General features: G+C 40.8%; 1 protein-coding gene across 1 annotated transcript; it reads left to right on the top strand.

Moving 5' to 3' along the window:
• The first annotated feature begins 352 nt into the window (after positions 1-352).
• Positions 353-26,743, top strand: EXO1 (exonuclease 1). Its single transcript, XM_050950485.1, has 14 exons — positions 353-440; positions 835-1,008; positions 2,972-3,091; positions 5,651-5,774; positions 7,199-7,336; positions 8,094-8,306; positions 10,541-10,728; positions 11,614-11,710; positions 13,462-13,690; positions 16,038-16,287; positions 18,572-19,061; positions 19,767-19,871; positions 24,663-24,856; positions 26,381-26,743. The coding sequence occupies exons 2-14, from the start codon at positions 848-850 to the stop codon at positions 26,523-26,525; spliced, it is 2,454 nt and encodes an 817-aa protein (XP_050806442.1). The 5' UTR covers positions 353-440; positions 835-847; the 3' UTR covers positions 26,526-26,743.

Raw genomic sequence — 26,743 nt, 5'->3', positions numbered from 1 at the left:
TACACCCTAAGCCCCTGCCGCTCCGCGCTCCGCTGTGCACCCGGGCTAGCCTGGGGCCGTGCGGTGCGGTGCGGTGCGGTGCGGGCCAGACGTTCCCCATGGGGCGGGCGCCTTACAATGCGGGCCCAGCTGATGCCCTTCTCTGAGCACCTGTGCCCAGCACCCCCGCCCATAGCCCGCTAGAGCTGCCGCCCACTGCGGACTACATATCCCAGCCTGCAACGCTCCGCCGCGCGCCCGGCGCATGCTCGGCCGGCACCGCACGGCATGCTGGGAGGGGCAGTGTGTCACCAGCCCGCGCTCTAGTGGCTCCGCGGGCGGGGGGCGGAGTCTCCAGGCTAGGAGCGCGCGCTGCTTGAAAGTGCTGCAGGCTCCCGCGCGCCCTGCGGCTGAGCGGACGGAAGCAGGGACCGTCTCGCGGCTCCGCCGAACGCCCCCAGGTGCCGAGGACGGGGCGGGACAAGGTGCCCCCAGGGCTGGTGAAGGGGATCACATGGGAGCCAACGGGGCCTCGCGCGGGCAGGGCCTGGGGCCCCGGCTCCCCACGGGCGCCGGCCTCCGCGGCGGGGCTGTTGTTCCCGGCCCTGCGTGCGCTGGGCCAGGGGGCCGGTCTCGGCCCTGCAAAGGCAGCGCGGCCGCCTCGGGTGGCCGAAGCTCGGATCTCCCCGGGCTCTGTTGCCAGTGGCAGAGCGTCGCAGGCTACACTGGTCCCAGGGGCTTTTCTTTCCCTGGCTCGCCGGCCTGCCCGCTCGTGCGATCGGCCTTGTGCAGAGATTAAAACCTAGGGCGAGCAAACGTGTTTTGTGTCACATTTTCCCTCTTTCCTGGTTCCAGTGTAAGTAACACCATGGGAATCCACGGCCTGCTCCAGTTTATCAAGGAGGCAGCTGAACCCGCTCACGTGAAGAAATACAAAGGGCAAGTGGTAGCTGTGGATACTTACTGCTGGCTGCACAAAGGAGCCTATGCTTGTGCTGAAAAACTAGCCAAAGGAGAACCCACTGACCAGTAAGCTTGCACTAACTTCCCCCCTCCCCGTCCCCCCCGATTTTCTCAGCCTTTTAACAAAGTAAGGGTACTCTGCCAACTTGAAACTGCTTTTAACTCTCTGATTTTTTAAAGACTGATAGGGTTTCATTTTTGTGGCTTTATAACCAGGCACAAATGGAGAAAGCGCAAAACTGAGTCTGTATATACAAATTGCTGTTAAATACACAAACATTGAAAATAAGACCCTGCCCCCCCACACATTGTCTTTGGTATTGCTTATATTAAGAGTAAGTTTAAAAAAATCAGACAGGACAGGGTTTTTTTTCAGTGAGCCTTTTATGAATAACATCTATAAGGTACTGTATGAAAATGAAAATTATCCTAGCTGTAATACAACTTGTGCCACTGGCAGTATGCCATCTGATATAAAAATAACAGCTCATAAACAATCTTATGTGACAGAATGACATAACAATGTTCAGTAAGTCTGGCACCCCATATTGTGAATGAGATCAATCTCTTCCTGCACAAAAGTACCCTGCACAACATATATTTATTATTATATATTGTTCGTTGTTCATAATGAATCCAAAAAAATATGCCAGCTTTTGAATTTGTTTACAAGATTCACAGACCTTCTGGGAGAGTTGGAGGCAAGCTTTTGTTTTAAGTTGAAATACCTATTAAAGTAAGTGATTTTTGACTGGAAATGAGTCAAAACTAGGCAGTTTGGGCTAAGCTTGATTTATTTTGGGTGTTAGTCAAAACCTCTGTCATGCTCTGATGTGGCTCGCCCCTCTGTCATAGATGGTGTATATTATAGCGTTCCTTTTGGTCCAGGTTTTGATGATTGTTACTCCAGTATCTATCTCATCAGAAGAAGCGTTTCTAGCTATTTCGCTGTAAAAGCTCTCACTGCTTCCCATATTATGTGTTAGAGAAAACTGTGTGATCAGTTAAGACTTAAAAATATTATATGACTGTCAAAAATGCTGTAATGCACTTTTAATAATATAGCCTTCAGTGCTGTATAAAGGCTGCTGCTTTTCAGCCTCAGGCAACTACATCTGTAAGAGTGAAATAATCCCTGTGTACATATACTGGACCAAATTGTACAGTTCCATAGAAATACCAGTGAGATCAGGGGACTGAAGAAACATGGGAAGGTTAAGCTTGGAATCCCTTAGAAATCTTTTTCTTCAGAAAAGATGGGCTTGGGGACCAGTGAAGGTGGGTTGTCCCTTCTGGGCTGCTGCATTGTCCTCCCTTTCATCTAAGGGTTGTTCACAGTTCTGCTCTATAGCAAGGTCTATACCCTGCTCTTGATCATAATAATCTCTCCTTTCTCTTGGAGGGGGTGGATATAGGCACAGATCCCAATTCCCAAGTTTAATGCTGCTTCATGTAGTTTTAGCACAGGCATTTATCCACCATCTGGAGTGATAGGTGGATAGTGACAAACATAGGTGGTAAGCTTCCATCACTCAGTACTCACCGTAAAGCTCCACCAGAAGCTGATTTGCTGAGTTTCAGGAAAGGATAATGGAATATGCATCCCCTTTCCATTTGGGCATCATGTACTTAGCTCACAGGCATTGGGGAGATAATCTGTGCTATAGTTTACAAAATGCTGTACAATTTGGCACTGCAGTGAAGTCTAACTTATTCTTCAGAAGCACAATAATTTGTATAGAAGAATAAGCAGCATAACAGACAATAATGTTCATAGTGGACTGATCTTCACTGGAGACAGGAGATAAGGACTCCTTCGTAGTAAAAATATGTGTATGTTCTGTTCTGCTCTTCTTAAAAAAAAAAAAAAAAGTTTATAACCCACTGACCGCCTTGAATGCTAATTATCATCACCTCTTTTTTGTTTTTCCTGCAAGTTAGAAATATGTGATAGTCTTAAGGTTTAAGCTTCATTGTCAGACAATGGATGTTTTCACAGTCTGTAAAATAAATATATATATTCTTACAGATATGTAGTCTTCTGCATGAAACTTATTGATATGCTCTTGTCATTTGGGATCAAGCCAATTCTGGTATTTGATGGATGTACCCTGCCTTCTAAAAAGGAAGTGGAAAAAGCTCGAAGAGAGTAAGTTATGATCAATTTGCAAACAAATTATACCAGTTGTGTGCTTATGCTTCATATTTTTTAACTAGTAATTTGACTTATCAAAGTTTACTTTAGTTTCTACACTTCTTGCAGTGTAATGCAGAGGTTCTCAAACTGGGAGTTGGGACCCCTCAGGGGGTTACGAGGCTATTACAGCGGGGGTTGCAAGCTGTCAGCCTCCACCCCAAACCCTGCTTTGGCTCCAGCATTTATAATGGTGTTGTATATAAAAAAGTGTGTTTTTTTAATTTATAAATTGGATCACGCTCAGAGGCTTGGTATGTGAAAGGGGTCACCAGTACAAAAGGTTGAGAACCACTGGTGTAATGTAATGATTATTTCAACACTGAGCCCCAAAATCCTGTTGTTGAGAATTTTTTTTTAATAGAACTGCTCTTTAAAAACTGAAATCTTTTCTAAGTGTGGGAAGGGCAGAGATGCAGATCTTCTGAGAAGATATTGCTCAGTAACTTGTAATATGAAACACCTTCTGTAGTTGTACCTCTGGTTTGTCCAATGAGATCAGAACTGTAGAATTAGTTTGTTGCCAGTGCAGGTACTTGATTATTAGTAAGGCTCTGTGTTTGTCACGGAAGTCACAGATTCCGTGACTTTCCATGACCTCCATGATTTCTGCAGCAGCCTCGTGTGGCTGCCCCAGTAGCCACCTGAGCAGCTCGGGCAGCCCCTGGGTCAGTCGCACCGGCTGTTGCTGGGGCAGTCTCGGGGACCCAGCAGCAGGAGTTTGGTGTTGGGGGGCTTGGGGTTGGGGCTGCTCTTAGCTAGGCAGGGCTCAGCTCCCCTAGCTCCACATGCTGCCTCTGCCAGGCATCACTCCCACAGTTCCCATTTGCTGTGGTTCCCAGCGAATGGGAGCTGCAGAACCGGGGCTTGGGGTGGAGTAGAGACAGCACATGGAGCTAGGGCCACCACTTCCCAGGACCTGGTTAGGGAGCCTGCCCCAGCCCCACCAACCCCAGCACCTGTTCTTCCCTCTCCCCCTTCCCCCCGCCCCGGGCTGCAATTCCCACCCAGCACCTGGGCCCCCTACATAGCTTCCCTGGGCTGCACCCCTTCCCATCACCCTCAGCGCTCCCTGGGCCGTGACTCACACCTCCACACCTGCGCCTCCATCCCCAGCAGCAGCAGCATCCTCTCGGGCTGTGCCTCCATCCCCAGCACCCGTGGCGCATCCCAAGGCTGCACCCTCCTTCCCCCGTACCTGCTGCGTCCCCCCCAATTCTCTCCCACCCCACCCCAGTGTTAGTCAGGGGTATTTTTAGTAAAAGTCATGGACCTGTGAATTTTTGTTTACTGCCCATGACTTTTCCATGACTTTTCCTAAAAATACCTGTGACTGAAACTTTGCCTTAATTATTAGTGATGGGTCAACAGGCCATTATTCAATCTGCATTACATTAAGATTTGATTCAGGCCTAGGTTTTGGGTTCAGATTCTGATTTGATAACGCTAGTATCTTGTGAGCTGATGTCATTACGTTTTGTCCTAAATTTTTGCAAATATTGCTAGGTTAGCTATTCTCATTATTGATTTGCACTCTGGTAGTGTATAGGAGCTGTAGTCATGGACCAGAACTCCATTGTGCTAGGCCAGAGGTGGGCAAACTACAGCCTGCGGGGCCACATCTGGCCTGTGGGACTGTCCTGCCCGGCTCTTGAGCTCCCGGCTGGAAAGACTAGCCCCCGGCCCTTCCCTCGCAGCCTCAGCTCGCTGTGCCACCAGCGCTCTGGGCGGCGGGGCTGCGAGCTGATGGGCAGCATGGCTGCAAGAGCTGTCAGGTGTAGTGTATTAAATTGCTCCCCATAGGAATGTGCAACATCGGAGCACCAGGACTGGCAGCCGTAAGTAGTACACCTTAAGTAGCACATTGCTACGAGGAGCAATTTAATACACTACACTGGCCCTCCATATACTTTTGGAACCCCGATGTGGCCCTCAGGCCAAAAAGTGTGCCCACCTCTGTGCTAGGCGCTGTTCAAATGCAGAACAAACAGATGGTCCTGGCCCCAAAGAGTTTTAAATCTCATGAGGTTTTTGCCTCCTCAATCTGGAAAATAGTCAATTTGTGGTATTGGACTCAATCTGGGAGGAAAGGCAACTCTCTCAAGTATCGCGGGTAGCCGTGTTAGTCTGTATCCACAAAAACAAGGACTCTCTCCCAAACCTCTTGTGTCAAACATTTTCATTCTCCTTTGAAACCATCTTCAAAACCCTCTTCTTCTGTTCATCTCAACTCCTGTGCTGCTTGCTTCTTCCTCAATCTCTGCATCGATGTATTACTATTTATAAGCATTCCTACAAAATGACTTGTCATTATTTGTATCTGCCTACACCCCTTTTTCCTGTGCCCTTTCATATCTTCACGTTCTTCATTTGTGTAACATAGTTTATGACCTTTTTGGAGAAGAAACCATGTCCCTCTTAATCCTTCATGAAGTGCCATGCAAACTATGGTACTATGTAAATGTGGAACAATAATATATTGAGAGGGAGGTGGGGTTTTTTTGTTACCTGCAGGAAGCGACAGGCTAATCTTCTGAAGGGGAAACAATTACTTCGTGAGGGGAAGTTATCAGAAGCCAGAGACTGTTTTGGGCGCAGTGTTAATGTTACCCATGCTATGGCTCATGAAGTTATCAAAGTAAGTAATTATTTTATATTGTTAATTATTTCTATTGTAGGTTTACAAACGACATCGACAGTCTTTGTTGGCAGCTTCTCTACTATGTTTATATCCTGTTCATTGCTTTTCCTTGCCCATATTTACATGAAACTTGTCTCTCAACATATAATCGTACAAGATGTCCTGATATATGTGCTAGGCACATTTTTGGCTGTTCAGCACAGCAGACAGATAAATCTACCATATTCAACTCTGCTTTTCATTATGCCAGACTTCTTTTAATTGGCACGTGACAGTCATTCACACTTATCTTTGCAATTTTAACTAAACCATTGAATATCCTCTCACATCTGACATTTAGCATAAATCAGTGATACTCAGACCTCAGTGCTTTGGGAACCAAATTCGCAATCAGTATTACCCAACATAGCCTCCGTCACGTGAATTCATTGTTTCATTTACTATAGTACTAATTCATATCTAAACAGTATGACATGGGAAATCTTATTATTCTCACAGCAAAATGACTAAGTATTATTTTATCAACTACAATTGGTTAATAACATAGTAAAAGCATCCTGATTGGTTAATAACTTAGACTGGTTAATAATTAAATCATACTGTGTTTTAATATCATGTGCTGCAAAAAGCAGCAGGAGACTAATTAAAGAGCCACTTGTGGCTCGGGAGTCTCAGTCCGAGTATCACTGGTATTAATAAATGACAGAGAGGAAATAGTACAGTTTTGTATTTTTAATAGCTAGCAGACAACTATATATAGGAAAATTATGATCACTTAAAAAATGGCCCAGGAAATAATCTTTGAAATTCTCAGTCACAGAAGAGTTTCGTCAGTCTTATATTTGTCCAGATGTTCTTTCTTTGAGCAGAAAATATGGTTGGACTGGAAGCATGAACCGTTGTGGTCAGATCCAATGAGTGTGGATAGTGTTGGAGGCCAATGTAGGAAATGTTATTTATAAACAAATGTTTGTTTTTAAATTGAAATCATTTATTTTAAAAATGTTATGGCTAGATCCTTCAAATGGCATATAGGCCCATTGATTTCAATGGGAAGTGTCCCAACACAGTGATTTGCAAGCTTGGGGTTTCAGACTGGAAGGTTTGTTTGTTTGTAGTATTGACTGTTGTTACTATATGCTTACACAGGGTAAAATTTTCAAAACCGCTTAACTTCCATTTTCAAAAGTGACTTAGGAGCCTAATTGTCATTGACAGTCAATGAGACTTAGCTCCTAAGTACTTAAGTCATTTTTGAAAATGCAAAATGTTATTAAGACACTGAAGCACTTTTGAAAATTGTATTCCTAATGCCTAGCAAAATAAGACCTAATCTGACTGAAGCCTAGATGCTGCTGCAGTTCAATAATAATAGAATTGAGTTCTTACATTGTTCTCTTTACATTGTTGTTTGTGTGCAGGTTGCCCGTGCCCAAGGAATTGATTGTGTTGTTGCTCCATACGAAGCTGATGCTCAGTTGGCCTATCTTAATAAGACTGGCATCGTACAAGCTATAATTACAGAGGACTCAGATCTTCTGGCTTTTGGGTGTAAAAAGGTAATGAAAAATATAAATAGCCCTTACATCTCACTTTGCATCTTCAACGCATTGTACAAACTAATTGTCCATACGCACTTGTGAAGTACGTAAGTACAGTTATTGTCTTGTCACAGATAAGGAAACTGAAACACAGAAATTAAGGATCAAATTCAATCTTGTTGATTCTTCATTAAGTGCCACAAACTAATAAATATTTATTTTAGTAGTGCCCACAATGCAGTACATCATTTCCAAACAGATAAAGCAAAACACCTGCACCAAAGATGCTCATATTCAGGAATATGAACTGAAACAAACAAAAAACAACAAACCCCCAATAATTACAGTATTAATGTGTGTCCATATTCTAGAAGCAGGAATCTGCAAATAGATGTATGCTCAGACGCTACTGCTGGATTAGGAAGCCTACACACAACTTTTTGACCACAACACTGACTCTTACATCCCATCCTAGAATATCCTATCCATAGCTTTTTTTTGAAGAAGACCTGTGTAGCAGGCTGTCTTTTGTTCCTTGGCTCCTTTCAAAACACACACAAACGCATACTTCCTCTACTGGCTGTGGAGTTTCTAGCAGGCAACACTGTGCCTTCTAGACTTTAGTCTTCTGAAAGCAAGTGCAATAGGCAAGGCAAACATCACACACTAATAATGGAATAAATGTTTGAGAGGGAAAAACAATCTAGTTCACCAATGTGCATAAAATACAGTGAGATGAGAATTAATGTTACTACTTGCTATCTCTTATTTCAAGGTGTTTCTGAAAATTGACAAGTTTGGAAATGGACTCGAGATCGATCAGGCTCGACTAGGAAAGTGTAAACAGCTTGGGGATGTATTTACTGAAGAGAAATTCCGTTACATGTGCATTCTTTCTGGTTGTGACTACCTTCCATCACTTCATGGAATTGGGTTAGCTAAGGCATGCAAGCTATTAAAACTAGCCAGTAATCCTGATATTATTAAGGTAATGTATGCTCGGATTTGTATTTTGGGATTTCTAAAGCCTTTATATGCGACTGACATTTCATTGAAAAATCTGAGGGGTTGGATGTCATGAAGGGTGTTCTCCTTAACTACCTGCATTTTGATGAAACTATCAAAGGAAATATTTCACTGATGTTGGAGAATGGTGCGTTTCATTAATAAAACAGTGTAACGGCTTAAGCATTGGAGCACTGTGTCTCAACACCTAAATAAAACGAATGCTGACTTATTCTGATTCTTCAAGAATATATAGTGCATGTGGACAGATTTTTCAAAACCTAAAGGACTGTCCTTCATGCTATCATTTATTTACTCCTTGTGTCACATTCTCAGAAAACAAGCCCACAACTTTTAAATTGGTTTCAGACTGTGCCAGATTGAACTACCTAAAAGGTGGTTCTTCTGTGGAAGAAGTGGCACCTTCTTATTCTGCTCCCTACGTGTATTCAAAGTCATATCTGCTTATTTTTTCATCATTATCATGGGCAAACATTGTATTTGACACAGCAAGACATAAAAAATGAAGACTGTTCTTTCCCCATAGAGCTTATACCTAAAGCAAACCTGGCACATTGAGAGATCCAGACAATAGATTTAGCTTGGAATTGTATTTTCTTCATATTTATATATTAATTTCTTATGGGCAATATGGAAGAAGAGAATTCTTAAGGAATGATAAACATGGAACCTCACTAATGTTATTTTGAAGGCAAAGTAGTCCTATTTTAGCAAACCAAAGTTCTGTTAACTTCAGCTGAACTACTCATTTGCTTAAAGTTAAGTATTTGCTTAAGTGCTCTGCTTGATGTGAATCTTGGAGGTTTTAAGAAGTGCTATTTTTCTCTATTTCACAAATTTATTGGTAGCACATGTTTGACTTGCTCATCAAGCTTTCTTAATATCAGAAGGAAATCTTGTAGATTTTCCATTGTTTAATCAGTTTCCACTGTTAGGCAAATCAGTATTAAAAAAAACAAACAAAATAAGTATACCTAGCTTAATTAAATAGTGAAATTTGCACCTGAAAATATTAGTTGTTTGCTAATATCTCATTACAGCTGTAAATATCACAAGCCAGTGACTGAGCAATAAGCATACTGATCCAACCCAGTATGAAACAGCATTCAGATTTCTCATTGCAATGAGTTATCGTGAAAGTAATTGGAATGAATGCAGAAAACCTACTTCCAAAATATGTTCACTGCCTTACCTGTTTGTTTGGTGTTCTAAACTGAAAAACATGAGGGTTTTCTGAGAGTAAATTTTGCCCATATACTGCAATGCATCCTTCTCAAGAAACTTGTCTCAAAACTTAACTACCAATGAGTGACTTCACAGGAACCACCAAAAAGTACCTAAATCCTATATATATATAATATATTTATAAAATAATATTGGAGAAACTATTTAAATATTAAGTCAGTATTCTTGTTGTTTAAAAATAACTAGCAAAGGATTTCTGAAAGCTTAAGAGCCTGCCTTTTGTCGTATTTAATATTTTTAGCTTTGTGTATTGGAAGGTGGAAGAGAGGAGGGTGAACCAGAATAAAGGATAAATTTAGTTATACCTCAGCTTCATCAGACTCGCACTCTAATGCAAAACCTTAATGAAGATGAGGTATATATTGCTAATGGTATCTGTTAGAGATGGAAATGAAAGCCTTATGGAGGGTTGGAGTGTGTTATCAATAGTGTGACAGGGAATATGAACATGGAAAGGAATGCACAAGTCCCTCTCTTTTAACTTCTTACTTCCCTGCTTTTAAAGGTTTTGGATGGATAGAATGTGTCGTGCCACAGCCTTAAATGTCACTAAATGTAGGTTTTTGTTTGCTAATTTAAAGCGTGTGTGTGTGTGTGTGTGTGTGTGTGTACACACACAATTTGTCCATATATACATGTTTGTGTGAAGGCTGTTCTATTACATTCCTCCTACACCCATTCCTTCTCCACTGTGCTAACAGCAGCTTTCCATGTAGTGACAGAGTACTTCTAGGATATTTGGATATAAAATTGTCTCTATATATGTTTCTGGGAAGGCTGTTTTACTGTGTTCCACCCACTCCTTCTGGCTTCTGCTCAAAACAACATTCCATATAGTCACAGAGTATCTCCTCAAGAATATCTGGAATAATACTTTTGAAGATGTGCATAGTATTGCATCTCCTTTGGCTGGAAGTGACAAGAAAGCAACATTTTTGTTGTTGTTGACAGGTTATTAAGAAAATTGGGCAGTACCTGAAGATGAATATAACTGTATCGGAAGAGTACATAGAGGGATTTATTCGAGCCAATAATACTTTCCTTTATCAATTGGTTTTTGACCCTGTCAAGAGGAAGCTTGTTCCTCTGAATGCTTATGATGACAACGTTGATCCAGAAACACTACTTTATGCAGGGAGGTATCCTTTGTGCACTGGCATATTATGGGGGAAATGGTGTGGCATAGTGGGCTTCCTCTCTTCCTTTCCTTTATAATTTTCTCCATTATTGTAGAGGAGGCTTTTGTTTGATCAGTCAGCCTACCAAAAGTTAGTAAGTGTGGCTTCCTTTAACTTTTTAAAGCATTGCACTCATCAGAAGGAAAAAACTTCCAGTAATTGGAAATATCATTGGTTCTAAAACCACAAATATGCTTTTTAAATAAAATGTTCCTCGGCTGAACTTTAGACTGAATAATTATTTTTTAAAAAACTGTCTTGACTTCTTTGAAATAGTGACTACTGTGAGTGGTGTTAAGATAATGCACATTGTAACTTTCCCATCAACACAGGCAGGAGGGGTCCTAACCTGTGTGGGGATTATTTACCTGTGAGAGCGGGGCATTTCCCCATCCTCTGGCTTCCTCTTATAACTCCCAGCATGGTGGAATAAGAAATCAAGTATGAAGGCAGGGAGTCATTAAGAACTACTTCCCAACTTTGAAACACCTGCCAAGCTGCTGTAGGGAGTGACTGACAGAGACTTTCATTTTCTTGGGCCACCACTATTTCTCCTGCCAGCTCTCCCTAGTAGTGACTGACTACTTCTTTTTTCTTTTTTCTTTTTCCTCGACTGTTTTGTGACTTACCTGTACACTCCGGGACTGCCAGGTGCTGCTACTGAATGAGGTCAGGGGAGAGCAGTGTGTGCAGCAATATATATTCTTCTTTGGACACTAACTTTTTTGATTATTCTTATAACATATTTTAATATAGATATTAGAGTAGGAGTTGTAATTTGTCACACTATTTTGTATTTATAATACAAATATTCAGATATATATCCCCTTAATTTGATTGACTTAGACATATGGGTGATGATACTGCTTTTCAAATCGCTCTTGGCAATAAAGATATCGATACAATGGAACAAATTGATGACTACAACCCTGAGGCTTCACAGGTAACACTTTTAAAACATTCAACATAGGATTTTGACATACCTTTGGAACTGCAAGGGAAAGTATGGCTGAATGTTACCTACAGCTGTGTCAAGGAGCGTAAGCTGGTTTGGTGTTCTGACAGTTGTATATAAGGAGTCTGGAATAATAGTAAGGCTCAGTGCAAATATTTGTAATAAAAAATAATACAAACTGAGCACTGTATACTTTGTATTCTGTGTTGTAATAGAAATCAATATATTTGAAAATGTAGAAAAAACATCCAAAATATTTAATAAATTGCAATTGGTATTCTAACAGTGTGATTAATCACAATTATTATTATTTTTAGTTAATTGCGTGTTAACTGTGATTAATCGACAGCCCTAAATAAAACGCTTTTTAAATATACCAATTCTTGTGATGGTAACTGTTGGAAACATTTTATAATTGAACTTATAAGGGGAAGATAGTAAGTAAATCAAGTGATGTAGTTTTAAGGTGCATTGTTTTATGCACTGCCAGAGCTAGAATCTGCTTTATAATGTTTCCAGCTTTCTATTGTGTGCATAACTGTAGTTCTTTCCTCTAATTGTTGGTGAGATACCAAAGTCAAGCTTTTCTGGTGCTAGTCAAGACCTGAATATACCAGGAATTTCCAATCCCTTCATTAAGGTTCTTGGTTGTGGTGCAAAAATCTTGAAATGGCACTTGCACACTATAAATGCTGAAAAAGGGTCCACTAACCTTGGTTTGGTCAAAGGAAACATACTTCTTCAGTTTACAAGGGATGGTAAAGGGACAAGGAAATCAATTGGTTAGAACATCCAGAACAGATAATCCTCATTGGCATCTTTTGTCATATGACATCTTCAGCTGACATAGGATGGCCAGAATTACCTGGTCTGAGTAAATGAAGGGAAAGTCATATATTGGGCATATGCAAAAATAAATCTGTGTTTATATTCTTCATTTTGATGTAGAAATGTATTGCTTGTGAAAGTGAAGGACTAACAGTAGTGGAAAGAAAATTGCATTTTGGCAACTTTTCTCCAAGGTACTGCCAATGCTCTTCCTTCCTCCCCTGAGATGCCCCTTTCGCAGTCCTGGGAGACTCTTCAGCAGATATTATTGTGCCACATTTTTAGTGTTGGTTTTTTATGACTTGGCTGTATGTATTCTGAGGATTACGCTAGAATCCCTGCACTTATTTTTATCCTGTGCAAAATTTGTACCTAGGTGTTTGGAGAGGAAAGACAGCATCACTTTACTTGGAGTATTACTTAAGTCTCCATACTTCTAGTTGTCTTGCACAAACTGAAAATCTTAAACTGCTACAAACCATCAGACTTTTTAACTCTATTTCCATATTGATTCAGAAAGGATTAATTAAAGGCCTACCTATGGAAGTAACTAGTTCAAATATAATTCTAAAAATTATTGGGATGTCACATTTACTGTATTTAATTCAATAAAAATATTTCCTCAAATTAATTGTTTTTCTAACAGAAATTAAAATTTTGATTGTGCTGCTTCTTTATATCTGTCTTAGACTAGCAGTCAGTCACACCTCACTGAAGGGAAAAGGATGTGGCCACACACAAAATTAATTTATATGGAAAGTATTTGAAAATGTGATTGAAGAGCAGATATGTCTGTCATAGCTGCTGTATAAATGTCAAATCATCCTGATACACTAAAGTGTAGGGAATCCTAGGTTGAAAAATTTTCTCTCCAACACGTTTTTTTTCCTCTTCTTTTTATTTTTTTGTAGCCTTCACGGCCAAGAAGTCGTGGCTGGAATGATAGAGCTGCTAGTCAGAAGCCAGACTGTATAAACAGCATTTGGAGCAGAAACTACAAGCCTGGTCATAATACGGACATTACCACATCTACCATGCATGTGCTGGAGAAATCAATTACCAAAGGCATTGAGAAGATAATTAGTATCAAAGGCCTGAAACTTCCAAGCAAGGAACTCCTAGTCAAAAGATCAAGAAGTGGTATGTGTCTTTACACAAAAATTATCAGGTCAGAAAGGGAAAAAAGGAGAACCTTTTTTTAGTTGAGTTGAAGACTTGAGGTTGAGAATTCCATCTCCAGTATATTTTTATATGAAGAATTTTAAGTGTGTGTGTGTGTGTTTAAATGTGTTGCAAGACGGAGGGGACAAAATACTAAAACTAAGTAACAATTGGAGTTGTGGTTATATGCTTGTCAGTAATATTTAGGTTTCATCTGATTTGCGTTTGGATTTTCAAAAGTTAAGCCATTTCATTAGAAATTTCATCCTGCCACACTTTTAATTACATTGTTTAAAATTATTTTTAAAAATCTATTTCAAATGATATGTTTGTTTTGTTCATTTTATAATGGCTCATGAGGCACTAGAAAATATCCCACCAGTCACAGGGTGGGATTCATGCAGAGGAGTTCTCAAAAATATTATATATGCTACTCCTTCTTACTTTCCATCTCCAAGTTCCTTGAGCATTCTGTCTATTCCCACTGCCTCGGGAATTTTTCTCCATCTTCCAGTTTTCCCGTTACATTCTTCAATCTGGCTTCTGCTCTCTATTCCACTGAAGCTACCCTTACCAAGGTAACTAATAAGCTATTGCTAGCTAAGTGAAAATGGCACTTCTCTGTTCTTACTCTGTGTGGTCTATCTGGTGTCTTCAGTGGAGTTATCTCCTTGGCTGATTCTCTGCTCTGGCACTTTGAGTGCAGAAGGTGGGGGCCTGCAGGGGCTCTAAAAATTAATACTGGCCACTCCAGGCTTGTATTAAACTCCCAAGGTTACAGCTTTTCTGTGACCTTGTATTGGTAAATGCTGCCACCACCCAAGTTCAGAACCCCTTTAAGAGCCCAGGAGGGCACACTTGGGAATTCCTTCCTGTGGGGTACCCTCAAGCCCTTTCACCACCACCACTTCCCGCCTGGGAAGAGCCAAGAAAGGAAAACAAAGGAAATCAGCTGTTGCCACCAGCTAATTAAACATGTGCACAAACCTCCTAGGACACAGAAATCCAATCCTGTTCTTAAAGGTAAATTTTATTTAAAAAAAAAAAAGTCTGAAAACTCAAGCTATTGCTAGATTTTTAAAAAAAGTAACTACAAGGATTAAGCATCAAGAATAGCTTTCTTGAGGTCCAGCTTAAAGGTTGCAAATAAAACAAAAACACCTGGGATTTTTCATACCTGGCCCCAAGTTTCTTACAGCATAGCTCTGCCCTGTCTGCCTCTCCCTCTGGAGAACAACCACAGACAGACAAGGGGGTCTTGTTTCAATTTTAAAATGTTCTAGCATTCCCATTGGCTCTTTTGGCGAGGTGCCCACTTACTTCCTTTTATCTATGCATAGCAATGAGACTTTTTAACCCTTTAAAGGTAGAGCAACTAGAGAACAGCTACTAAGAGGGATTTTATAGTTACTGGCTGGCGGGGTGTATATAAAAAGAGGGATTTTATAGTTACTGGCTTTCGCCCCCTCATTTATCACAGCTTCAGCCTCTTTCTATCCATGCCTCTGCTAAGCTTTTGTCACTTCTTGTCTTGACTACTGTGACATTCTTCTCTCTCCTCTCTGGGTTATCAAAAATTCTGCTTCCTAGGTAGATTTACTCTCCACTTCTTGCATCTTTTCACTGGCCTGTTTTTGCTTACTGTTTCAAACTCAAGATCCTTAGCCTCACTTAAAAGGCCTTATATATTTTTGCCCTGTTTAAATCTCAGCCCTCATTAGCTCCATATGCTTCTCTCAGTGCTGTCTCTGTTGATCACTTTGTCCCTTTTCCTGGTTTTAGACCCCCTGTCATGCTTGGAACAGGCTTTCAGTATTTGTTATCCAAGCACATGACCTCTTTTTCTCTTCAGCACCATTTCTTTCAGTGATCCTTTCTACCTTGTTTTCCTCACTAATAGTTTCCTCGTGCCCTCCTTTTTCTAAACTGTTGTCCCCATCTCTCTCTGTTTATGTACTCAGTGAAGCAGGTAATGCTTCTTACTCTGAGAAAATACTCTGCATTTGCAGTGTTTTTATAAATGAGGAGTAGTAGTAATTTTGGAATTTTATCCTAATATGATTTGTGAAACAGGCCACTTTGTAGTGAGTTATTTGTAAGAACATGCACTAGACAAGTTTAAATTTACTGGCCAACATTTATGTTAAAGACCATAATCTCCTAAATGTCTACACCATTCAGAAATTAACAGCATTTCAGGTTTGTTACAATGGTAAATGGCGTAATGCTCAATTCAACTCATTTCTTACTAGCTGGGAGAGTTCATTCTACAGGGCATTTCTACAGTGATATTAAACTTAATGAGAACTGTATTCTTTCTATTTAGAAGAGTTGTCGGATGGAGACTTGTTGAGTCAATATTCATTTTCAAAAGCGAAAAAGTCCAAGACAGAAAACAGTGGAGATGGCGAGCCACAGAAGTGTCTCTCTGCAGTGTCATTGATTCATGCTTCGGGGGACTCTTTCAATAAAGAGAGCTCAAACATCCAACCTAAAGTCAGGAACAAATTTGCTTCCTTTCTTCAGAGGAAAAATGAAGAGAGCGGTGCTATTGTTGTTCCAGGGACTAGAAGCAGGCATGTTTAAATCACCGTTTTAATGAGTAATATAATATTAAAATATCAAGATTAAATTCTTATGGAATACTAAGAATTTAACACTGCAATTTTCCTATTTTTACTATTCATTATGTGTGTTACAATAGTGCTTCAAGACTCCCAATGGAAATCAGACCCCTTATGTTAGGCATGGTACAAACACATAGTGAGAGATGGTTCTCACACCCAAAGAACTTACAACGTCAATAGATGTACAAAAGGTGGGAGCAGAAACCATTGAACAAAAGGTGAACTGACTTCCCCAAGGTCAAACAGCAGATGAGGAGTGAAACCAGGAGTAGAACCCAGGTCTCCTGACATTTAATCCAGTGTCCTATTTACTGAACCCTGCGGCCTCCTTAAGCATTGGACTTAGTGTGAAGACTGTGATGTGTATTAACTGCACTTAGTGCTGCAATGTTATTTGAATATGTTTCCACTCTGTTTTTATGAATTGATTGGTCTGTGAGATTCTGTAGAAGAGTGGAAAATCCCAGTTGGTTTTGGTTTCGTATTGTTTAAATTCCTTCATTTTAAGATTGTTTTTATAGATGAAGTTAACAGAATATTGATACCAATCCAACTTCCACTCTTGTCTTCCATCGGCTTGTAGTCTGCTGAGTAGTTAAGGAGGACATAAAGTGGGATAACACAAGGATTCTAAAGTTTCCCAAGCAAGTCCAGAGCCTTGTCAGTCTGACTTTGAGGCTTGTTTGTATCTGCTTGCATGCATTTCTTAAAGTAGACAATGTGTGGCGCAGTGAACTGGCATTACACATCTGATGCTGGGCTTTCTTGCTTTATTTGTATGGATATTGCTTCCTGTTAATCCTGGAAAAGAAGTAAGTCGGCCTAATTTACTAGGGGCATATAGTTAAGTGTCTAGTTTTGACTGTAACTGCAGAGTACGACAAGGCTGCTGTAAAACAAAATTATTTTTCCTTTATCAGTCTTCCATGCTATAATACACTATAGATATAAAAGTTAATTAGGAATTGATGGTATTTAATTTCCAGATTATGTAATAGCAATTCTAAAAATAGTTGCAGTGTTATACCGGGGATAGAAAAAATTCATCCTGGAAGAGCATATTCACAACCTACTTGATTCTGAGCTTTGCAAAGAGTCTTCTCATTTTCTGCGCCTCTGTTATGCATAATTGATATCAAAGCAAACCATTTTAACTTATAAATTGTATTACTGCACTTAAATGTTGGCGAACATGTTTTAGAAAAAGTTCCTAACGAATATATCCCTGAGGTCCTGTGGTTCTACTAGGCTGTTAAAGAGCTAGAATTGCATAGCATCCAGCTTTGACATCTCACCCCAGAAACCAGGGTTTGCCAGTTGTTTTCCCCCAAGGTGGAGCTCGGTGTCAGAGAGAGCTTAAATGAGGCTGTGGCAGCAGTTCCTAGTAGTAACTGCCAAAGTTGAAAGGACTGGATGAATTCTAGCTCACTCCTGTAGTAATCTCCTACAAAATTATCCATCCAGTTAAGTATGTATATGGCTCCTATTACCAAACTGTCTGAGCTACTTACATTCATTAATGATATCCTCATATCTCACAGGGCATTAGAGAAGTATTATTCTCATTTTACAAGTAGAGAAGTGTAGCATAGAAAGATTAAGGCCCTACTCCTGAGAGCATTTACGCATGTGCATAACTTTTGAAGCATGAGTAGTCCCAGTGAAGTCAATGGGTCTATTCACATCTTCAAAGTTAAGCATGTACATAAATATTTGCAGGGTTGAGGTCCTAGTGACGTAGCCACACAAGTCTGTGACAAAGCTGGGAATTGAACCAAAGTCTCAGCCTCGAGTTTTAACCACAAAAGCAGTTAGTCTGCCCATCCCCACTATCTCTGCAGCACTAGGGTGACAGGTCCAGCTAAGAATGGGGGTGGCTGTCGGTAGCTCCATCTTACAGCTTACCCAGTATTGTTGGAGCCAGGGCATGAGCAAAGAGGTAGACCTGCTAGTCTGAGAGGAGTGTGATGCTGCAGTGGCCTTACTTGTTTGCAGACCTCACTGGGGCTTCTCCTCAAAATGCAGATTCATGTAGTTCCAATAGGATGACTGAAAGAGTAAACAGTGACTGGTATTGCTGCTGCTTCTGTTGAGCTAGAACCTATAAAGCTGTAAATAGTACTTCCAAAACGAAATTGCTGTGATTGTGAAAATGACATTTTTTTCATTTGCAAAATTTGATTTTTTTTCCACACCTCCTTATCCCTTGTATCTTTCATTTTATGTGTGTTAGGTTCTTCTGCCATGCCACAAATATGATTGATTGTACAACAAAGAATGAAACAATCCAACCATCACAGGATGTTGAGTTGGATCGTCAAGCCCAGGAAACTAAAATTATAACAGAAGATCCTGTTCCTCAGTGTTTAGAGACTGGGAAATTTACAAGAACTATCTCATCATCCCCTGTGGAAACACAGAGAAGTTGTTTTGGTTGGTCTGGAAGCCTTGGAGAGAGTCCTGGGACACCCAGCCCATCTCCTGGCGTGCTGCTGTTACAGCAGTTTCACCGACAGAGAAACAATCAATTGGCGTCCCAGGGTTATGAGATATCTAGATTACATACTGTCAGCAATGCAGCAGGTGATGAGTCAGATGAAGAATCCTCCCCCTTACTGGAAATTGAGTGTTCTTCGCAGTCTCAAGGGTCTAGTGAGCTATCCGAAAGTAGCTTGGACTTCTCAAGAATATCGCAGGTGTCTAACAAAGACTCAGATGCAGAAGTAAGAAAATTAGCTTTGTTTCAATTCAGCTGTACTGGTAATGTGGGCTTAATTCATCAGGGTTTAGGGTAATATTTTCAGTACTGTCTGAGGCGTTTGCAAACAGGTCACATTAATTACAATATTTATCCATCTGACTCTCCTCTTCAAAGTAATACCCTATGAATACGTTAATTTCTAATGACAAAAGTTACTTGTCTGTATGGTGGAAGTGTCTGTGCAGCATGGACTGGCATATTAGTTTGACATTTGGCTCTTTGAATCAGTCCTTTTATTTTCATAGATTCTCAGATTCTAAGCCAGGAGGGACCATTGTGATCTAGTCTGACCTCTATTACACAGGCTATAAAACTTCCCAAAAATAATTCCTAGTTTTAGTTTATAGTTTCAGTTTTTCCATTGCTGCTTATGAAAAGAGTAAAATTAAGATGACTAATGCCTTTAGATTTCTGAATCTGCTTTTACCAATCACTGATGAAGTCCCTTTCAATATGCATGTTTACACAGTATTGCTCAGTGAAAGCAAGCAGAGGCTTTCAGGGAAGCTTTTAAGATGTTGTAAACTGAATGTGTGTGTGCGCACACACACACACACATATATGTATATATATATGTATATGTATGTATATATATATGTAAATTATTTTGTTATGAAAAATCCAGTTTTAAAATCTAAATGATGTAAAATATTTTTTTGTCCCAAAGGAATCTGACTGCAGACTAAAGCAAGGTGGTGATCCAAGTCCTCAGAGCTCTCTGCCATTTTCCACCGTGTGCACTGAAAGAGAGCCTACACTGCTAAAGAGAAAGGTACAACATTTCTTTAATTTTAATGTATGATCCAATGAATTTTGAAGATTGACGTCTTTGTGTAAACCACTACATTCACTCATTGTAAGACTTTAGTCAGGTTGGGTTTCAGGCACCAGTATGTGCTAACCAGAGAAGGCATGACAGCACTTCTCTAATTTGTCTTTCCTGGTGCTCATTCACACTATAAATATAACTGAAACGGGACCTGGTTATAAACCCTGGTTAGAACCGTTAACATGCCCATGGTTTGCTGTGGGATTTTAACCACATTTCTTTTAACCATGTTCCTTCACTAAAGTCCAGGACACTTCTAAGATTTTAACTGGTTTAAAAAACATTACATTCCTGTGCATATTACAAATTACAGCTGTATTATAAATGAATAGACAAGCAACAGATCTTTGCCTGGTTTTACTGAGAAGTATGTTTTTCTTCCCTTGCACTCACCCCACCCTAGCCAGAAAAGTACTCACAAGGTATCTTGAGCTAGAATAGGCATAGCCTTAGTTTTCACTAATTTTTAGCAAGTAACTGTTTTATGAATATAAAAAAATCACAAGTATCTGTGCACCACAGCAGTGCTGAATGCACTCATTGTAATAATAGTGACACCTTGTGGTTATTGGGTTGCTTTGCATGTAAATAAATTTTAACTTTTTCTTTCCTTCTGAATTATTCCCTAGTCTATTTCTTGCTTTTTTTCCAGAATGTTGATGTGTACTTTTCATTAGAATGACATATGGCTCTTTAAGGAGAGGGTGAATTGTGGAATGGTTAGGACACTAGCTTGGGAGTTGGAAGATTTGGGTTCAACTCCTTTCTTCCAGTAGTTACTTGGGCAAGTCACTTAATCTCTATGTGCCTCAGTTCCCTATCTGTAGAACAGGGGCAGTAATAGGCCTGGTCTACACTACGCGTTTAAACCGAATTTAGCAGCATTAAACCAATTTAACCCTGCACCCATCCACACAACGAGGCCCTTAATATAGATATAAAGGGCTCTTTAAACCGGTTTCTGTACTCCTCCCCGACAAGAAGAGTAGCGCTGAAATCGGTATTGCCATGTCGGATTAGGGTTAGTGTGGCCGCAAATCGACGGTATTGGCCTCTGGGCGGTATTCCACAGTGCACCATTGTGACCGCTCTGGAAAGTAATCTAAACTCGGATGCACTGGCCAGGTAGACAGGAAAAGCTCTGCGAACTTTTGAATTGCATTTCCTGTTTGCCCAGTTTGGAGCTCTGATCAGCACAGGTGGAAATGCAGTCCCAAATCCAAAAAGAGCTCCAGCATGGACCGTACGGGAGATACTGGATCTGATCGCTGTATGGGGAGACAAATCTGTTCTATCAGAGCTCCGTTACAGAAGTCGAAATGCCAAAGTATTTGAAAAAAAATCTCCAGGCTATGATAGTCCACAGCACAGTGCTGTGTGACAAGCGTAACGGAAAGCCAAAGAATCAAATGGACGCTCATGGAGGGAGGGAGGAGGGGACTGAGGACTCCAGCTATCCCACAGTCCCCGCAGTCTCCAAAAAGTATTTGCATTCTTGGCTGAGCTCCCAATCCCTGTAGGGTCAAACACATTGTCCGGGCTGGTTCAGGGTATATCTCGTCAATTTACCCACCTTCTCCACCCGTGAAAGAAAAGGGAAAAAAATCGTTTCTTGACTTTTTTCAGTGTCACCGTATGTCTACTGCATGCTGCTGGTAGACGCGGTGCTGCGGCACTGAACAGCAGCATCCTTTCCCCTCCCCTCCCCGGTGGCAGACGGTACAGTACAAAAGGACTGATAGCCGTCCTCGTTGTCATCCCGTGAGTGCTCCTGGCTGGCCTTAGGTGAGGTCGGCCGGGGGGCGCCTGGGTAAAAGTAGGAATGACTCCCGGTCATTCCCGGCAGATGGTACAGAACGGCTAGTAACCGTCATCGTAGCAACTGGGGGCTGAGCTCCATCAGCCCCCCCCCCCCCTTTCATGTCTAACGAACAGATTCTGTACTGCCTGGACTATCACAGCAGCTGGAGGCTGCCTCCCCCTCATTTTATCTCACTAAAAACTCAGTGTTTCTTATTCCTGCATTCCTTATTACTTCATCACACAAATGGGAGGACACTGCCACGGTAGCCCAGGAGGGCTGGGGGACAAGGGAAGCAACGGGTGTGGTTGTTGCAGGGGCACCCCCTAGAATGGCATGCAGCTCATCATTTCTGCGGGTTCTGACACGGAGCGGCTGTGCTCTCTGATACACTGGCTCTCTAGTACACTTGCCCCATATTCTAGGCAGGACTGACTCTATTTTTAGATAAAACATAAAGGAGGGAATGACCTGGGGAGTCATTCCTATTTTTATCTTTGCGCCCCCAGCTGACCTCAGCGAAGGCCAGCCAGGAGCACCCATGACAGCAGCAGACAGTACAGAACGACTCATAACCGTCATCTCATCACCAATTTACAATGGCACAGCAGACGGTACAGAATGACTGGTAACCGTCTCTGCTACCTTGCAAAGGCAAATGAATGCTGCTGTGTAGCGCTGCAGTACCGCCTCTGTCAGCAGCATCCCGTACACATACGGTGACAGCGACAAAAGGCACAACAAGCTCCATGGCTGCCATGCTATGGCATCTGCCAGAGAAAAAGGGCGCAAAATTGCTTTCACAGAGGAAGGAATGAGTGACGACATTTACCCAAAATCACCCGCGACACTATTTTTGCACCATCATGCATTGGGATCTCAACCCAGAATTCCAATGGGCGAGGGCGACTGCGGGAACTATGGGATAGCTACAGGATAGCTACCCACAGTGCAACACTCCAGAAATCTACACTAGCCTCGGTACATGGACACACACTGCCGAATTATTGTGCTTTGTGTGGCCCCGTGCACTTAACTTTATACAATCTGTCTTACAAAACCGGTTTATGTAAAATCGGAATAATCCTGTAGTGTAGATGTACCCATACTTCCTTGTGTCTCAGAGCTGTTGTGAGGATAAATGCATTAAAGATTGTGCAGAAGCCATATAATAAGTACCTTTGATTTAACATATCCAAAAGTTTCAGGAAACTCAGGGTCCCTTGGTATTGGTGCAGTAATGCTTTACTGATCAGTGAACAGAGACAAAGCCTAATTAATGAGGATGAGTCTTGTATAAAACTCTTTCATAAATTCAGGATCAGTCCCATTATGAGGTTGTTAAGATATTACCATTATTCTGCTGCGATTGGGCTGAAAGTAAAGTTTCTATACTATACTTTGTTATACTTTTCAAAGCAATTTTGCATCCTTGTTGTTTAAAAACAATTTTTATTGATTTTTTTTTTTTGGGGGGGGGGCCCGCAGGGGTAATCTTCCAGGTGAGCAAACTGAGAATCCCTGATACCTTCCAGTTCCACAATGTATATGTTCTGGCTTAGTGATTCTAATTTCAGATTTAATCCATGCATCGTCATTATGGAGATATATATCCTAGAGAGCCAGTTAATTCATATATATATGAATTAACTGGCTCTCTAGGATCTTGGAGCTCTTTCTACAATGGCATTACCACTTCTTGCTATTGCTGATGGAGCTGAACTAGCGGTAGCAACAGTGGAAATTTTTAGATTAAAAAAGGCTACTCTAGACCCAGCAAAAGGAGTAAAATATGCTTTACTTTGAGGTGTGTGTCTCTTCACACTGACTTCCAAATTCTTTAGAAAGAAGCAGATCCAGGGAATTTACGTAGCAGCCTTGAGGAGCGGGTGAGCTGTTAGAAACCCCTGTATTTAGGTTGCCTAACCCTACTTATTATAAAATATTCTTGCACCCTTCTTCTAATACCTTTGTTTGCTACATCACTTTGCAACCTGAATAACCTTAATACAGTTTGTTTATATGTAATTACATATATGTAGTCCTGAATACCAGTCTCTTGAACAGTTTACATATTCCTCCCTTGTGAATACTAAATTATCATTGTACAGGACTCATCAGATTTATGTAGTTTTTGATAGAGAACTCAAACAAAAGTGAAAGAATTGGGGACAAAAGAAAGTTGTTATAGAAGAATTCCTAAAATCCTAGTGCTCAAAGGTTTAAATTATTTTCATTGCTTTGTCACAAGCATAACATTCAGTAATTCATTTTTCTGACACTAATAAAACATCATTAGTTTCTAAAAATAGGTGGTTTTCTAACACACAAGGTATTTCCCTCAGTTTGAGATAACTACTTTGGACATCATTATGATGGGTAAAGATGAATCAATCACTGGACTGGAAGTGAGTGGTTGTGTAGGGACCAGTGATCATGCCCTAATTTATATTCAAAATAGACAGAGGACAGTTCCACCCAAAAATAAATATATGTAATTACTTGCTGCCTCAAAAGAGCTAATATCCCAAAGCTGAGGAAAATTTATTAGGAGAAAATTGAGAGTTCTTTAAGAAGAGTTTTTTATTAGATGATTGAAAGGTATGATTCACAATGGAGAAAGAAGGGAACTTTGGCTAAAAGTCCATCATGGTTCTGTAGCAAGATAAGGCAGCAATTAGAAACAAAATATATGTATAACAAATGAGATATTAGGCAGAAATTTTTAACGGGGAAGGGGTGGATTCTCCATATCTTGATGTCCTCAAAGCAAGTTGAGTGCCTTTCTGTATGCACAAGCAAACACTACTTACATTCTCCAGCAAAACAATTTTATTTATTTTAACCCTTGTGTAAAATAAATAAAGCCCATAGTGTTTTCTCATGATCATTTCTGCCAGAGCTTTATAATGATTTAGTATTTATACCCACAGGTTCCTGGTTTGCATAGATCCAAATTTGTAAGGTCACATGTTGTGACAAAACTCAAGCCACTGATGCCAGCTAAAGTCAGTGGGTTAAGCAAGAAACCACTAAGTGCACAGAAGAAAAATCATCACAATGCTGAAAATAATCCAGGACTGCAGGTAACAATCAGTGATCTCTGGAAAAACTTCCAATTTAGAAGGTGAGTTGCTTTAACTCTTTACTATAACAAGTGATTCCTTTCCCCCTGGCCCTGGTTTTCTCCTTAGCAGCTTTGGAATTCTGAGGACAAATAACAGTATTTCTGTACTCTCAATATACCCAGAAGGTGTGAGAAGAAAGTTGTGGGGTTTTTTTTTGATCACTATGTGTGCAGGCACACAGTGGAAAAACATTCCCACTTGTCTCTACGGACATGAAACATTGCCTCTTTTCTCCCAGTGTCAATGTAGAGCCCGCTGGTGTGCACACAGAGCTCCTTAGTGTGCTTTCATATAATGCAGTACTACAGGGGTTGGCAGCCTTTGGGACGCTGCCCATCAAGGTAATCTGCTGGTGGGCTGTGAGACATTTTGTTTACATTCACCATCCTCAGGCACAGCTGCCCGCAGGTCCTAGTGGCCACGGTTCTTATCAAAAGTAGTTATGGACTTCTATTTAAACCATCTGCCAATATTCCTCCCTACACCACATTCTAATAAACGAGAGACTAGGCTTTGTAATTATAGGGCACATTCGTAGGGCCCTATCCTTTAATTTGCAGAGGCCCAAATCCTTTTGATCATCCCCTAAGTTATTTGTAGCATTGGCTGACAGAATGAGGGGTCAGACATCAGCACGGAGACTATCCAAGTGGTTTTGAGTTCTGTTACAAATTAGTTAGTTTAGCTCCCCCAGCTCAGATAAGGGCTCACTCCATTAGGGCTCTGGCACTTTCTGCAGCCTCCTTGCAAAGCATACCCTCGTCAGACATCTGCTAAGCAACGACTCAAGGTTCAATCCCTACTGTTAATAAACACTACTCCTTGGTAGATGTGGTGAGGGTCTGATGCTTCTTTTGTCAGAACCGATTCACAATCTTTTTGTGGTGGTGAAGTAGATTCTGAATATACACCACTTTCACACCAAATCACCGCTGGTAAATCCCCAACTGTGTAATACATTTGAATAAGCACTCAAAGGAAGAATAGCTACTTGCATTACAGTAAATGGAGTTATTTGACATGTTGTCTATATGTATTCCATGATCCTCCCTCCTCCTTCACTAGTATGGAGTCCATCTGGATTCTGTTGTGGTGAAGGAAACTGAGTTGCAACTGGACCAGCTCCATCCTTTATGCCCTCAGTACTGGAGCACAAGGACAATTTAGGTGGATGCATGAACCCAAGAGACACTGTGGGCCAAAAGACTTTGATCTGAAGCGCACAGGTCCATGGACACAAAGAGGGGAATATATATGGACAACACATCTCCAAGAACTCTAGTTACTGTAGGATAAGTAACTTTTCTTTTTCCTCCGAGGACAGCTGGGGCAGAGAGTTGAAATAACTTGCCCAGTGTATTCAGCAAATCAGTGGCAAAACTGGGATTAAAACTCTGGGTTTCCTTAATTCCAACCTTGTGCTCATTCCTCTATTTCTTCATACTTGCATACATATTATAGTTCTGTGATTAGAAAATGCAACGTGCATAATTGTACATGGTTGCTTGTTTTCTTTTTTGCAGAGACTCTGAAAAGCTCCCGTCTTGTAAAAAGTTATCAGACCCATTATCTCCAATCAAAGATAATATCCAGCTCACTCCAGAAACAGAAGAGGAAATCTTCAATCAACTTGAGTATAGTCATGTTCAGAGAGCAATATTCCAATGAACTGATGTCATTTGCTTAGGCAGCTCTCTGTTGCCTGGTGGGATACATTTTAATCATTGCACATATTGTTGGGGGACAGAGTAAGATTAATTGTTTCTGGATATCATATACTAATATAAAAAGACTATATTTTGGGTGTGAGCTGTATATTTATCTGAATATAGATTTTTTGTCATCTTTTATATAAAGTGAAATGAAAGGTACAGTTTTATACTGAC

Source organism: Gopherus flavomarginatus, chromosome 4 (genome assembly GCF_025201925.1).
Source record: "Gopherus flavomarginatus isolate rGopFla2 chromosome 4, rGopFla2.mat.asm, whole genome shotgun sequence".
NCBI lineage: Eukaryota > Metazoa > Chordata > Testudines > Testudinidae > Gopherus > Gopherus flavomarginatus.
Note: the sequence above shows the minus strand (reverse complement) of the source record. Positions and strands in the feature narration are given on the sequence as shown.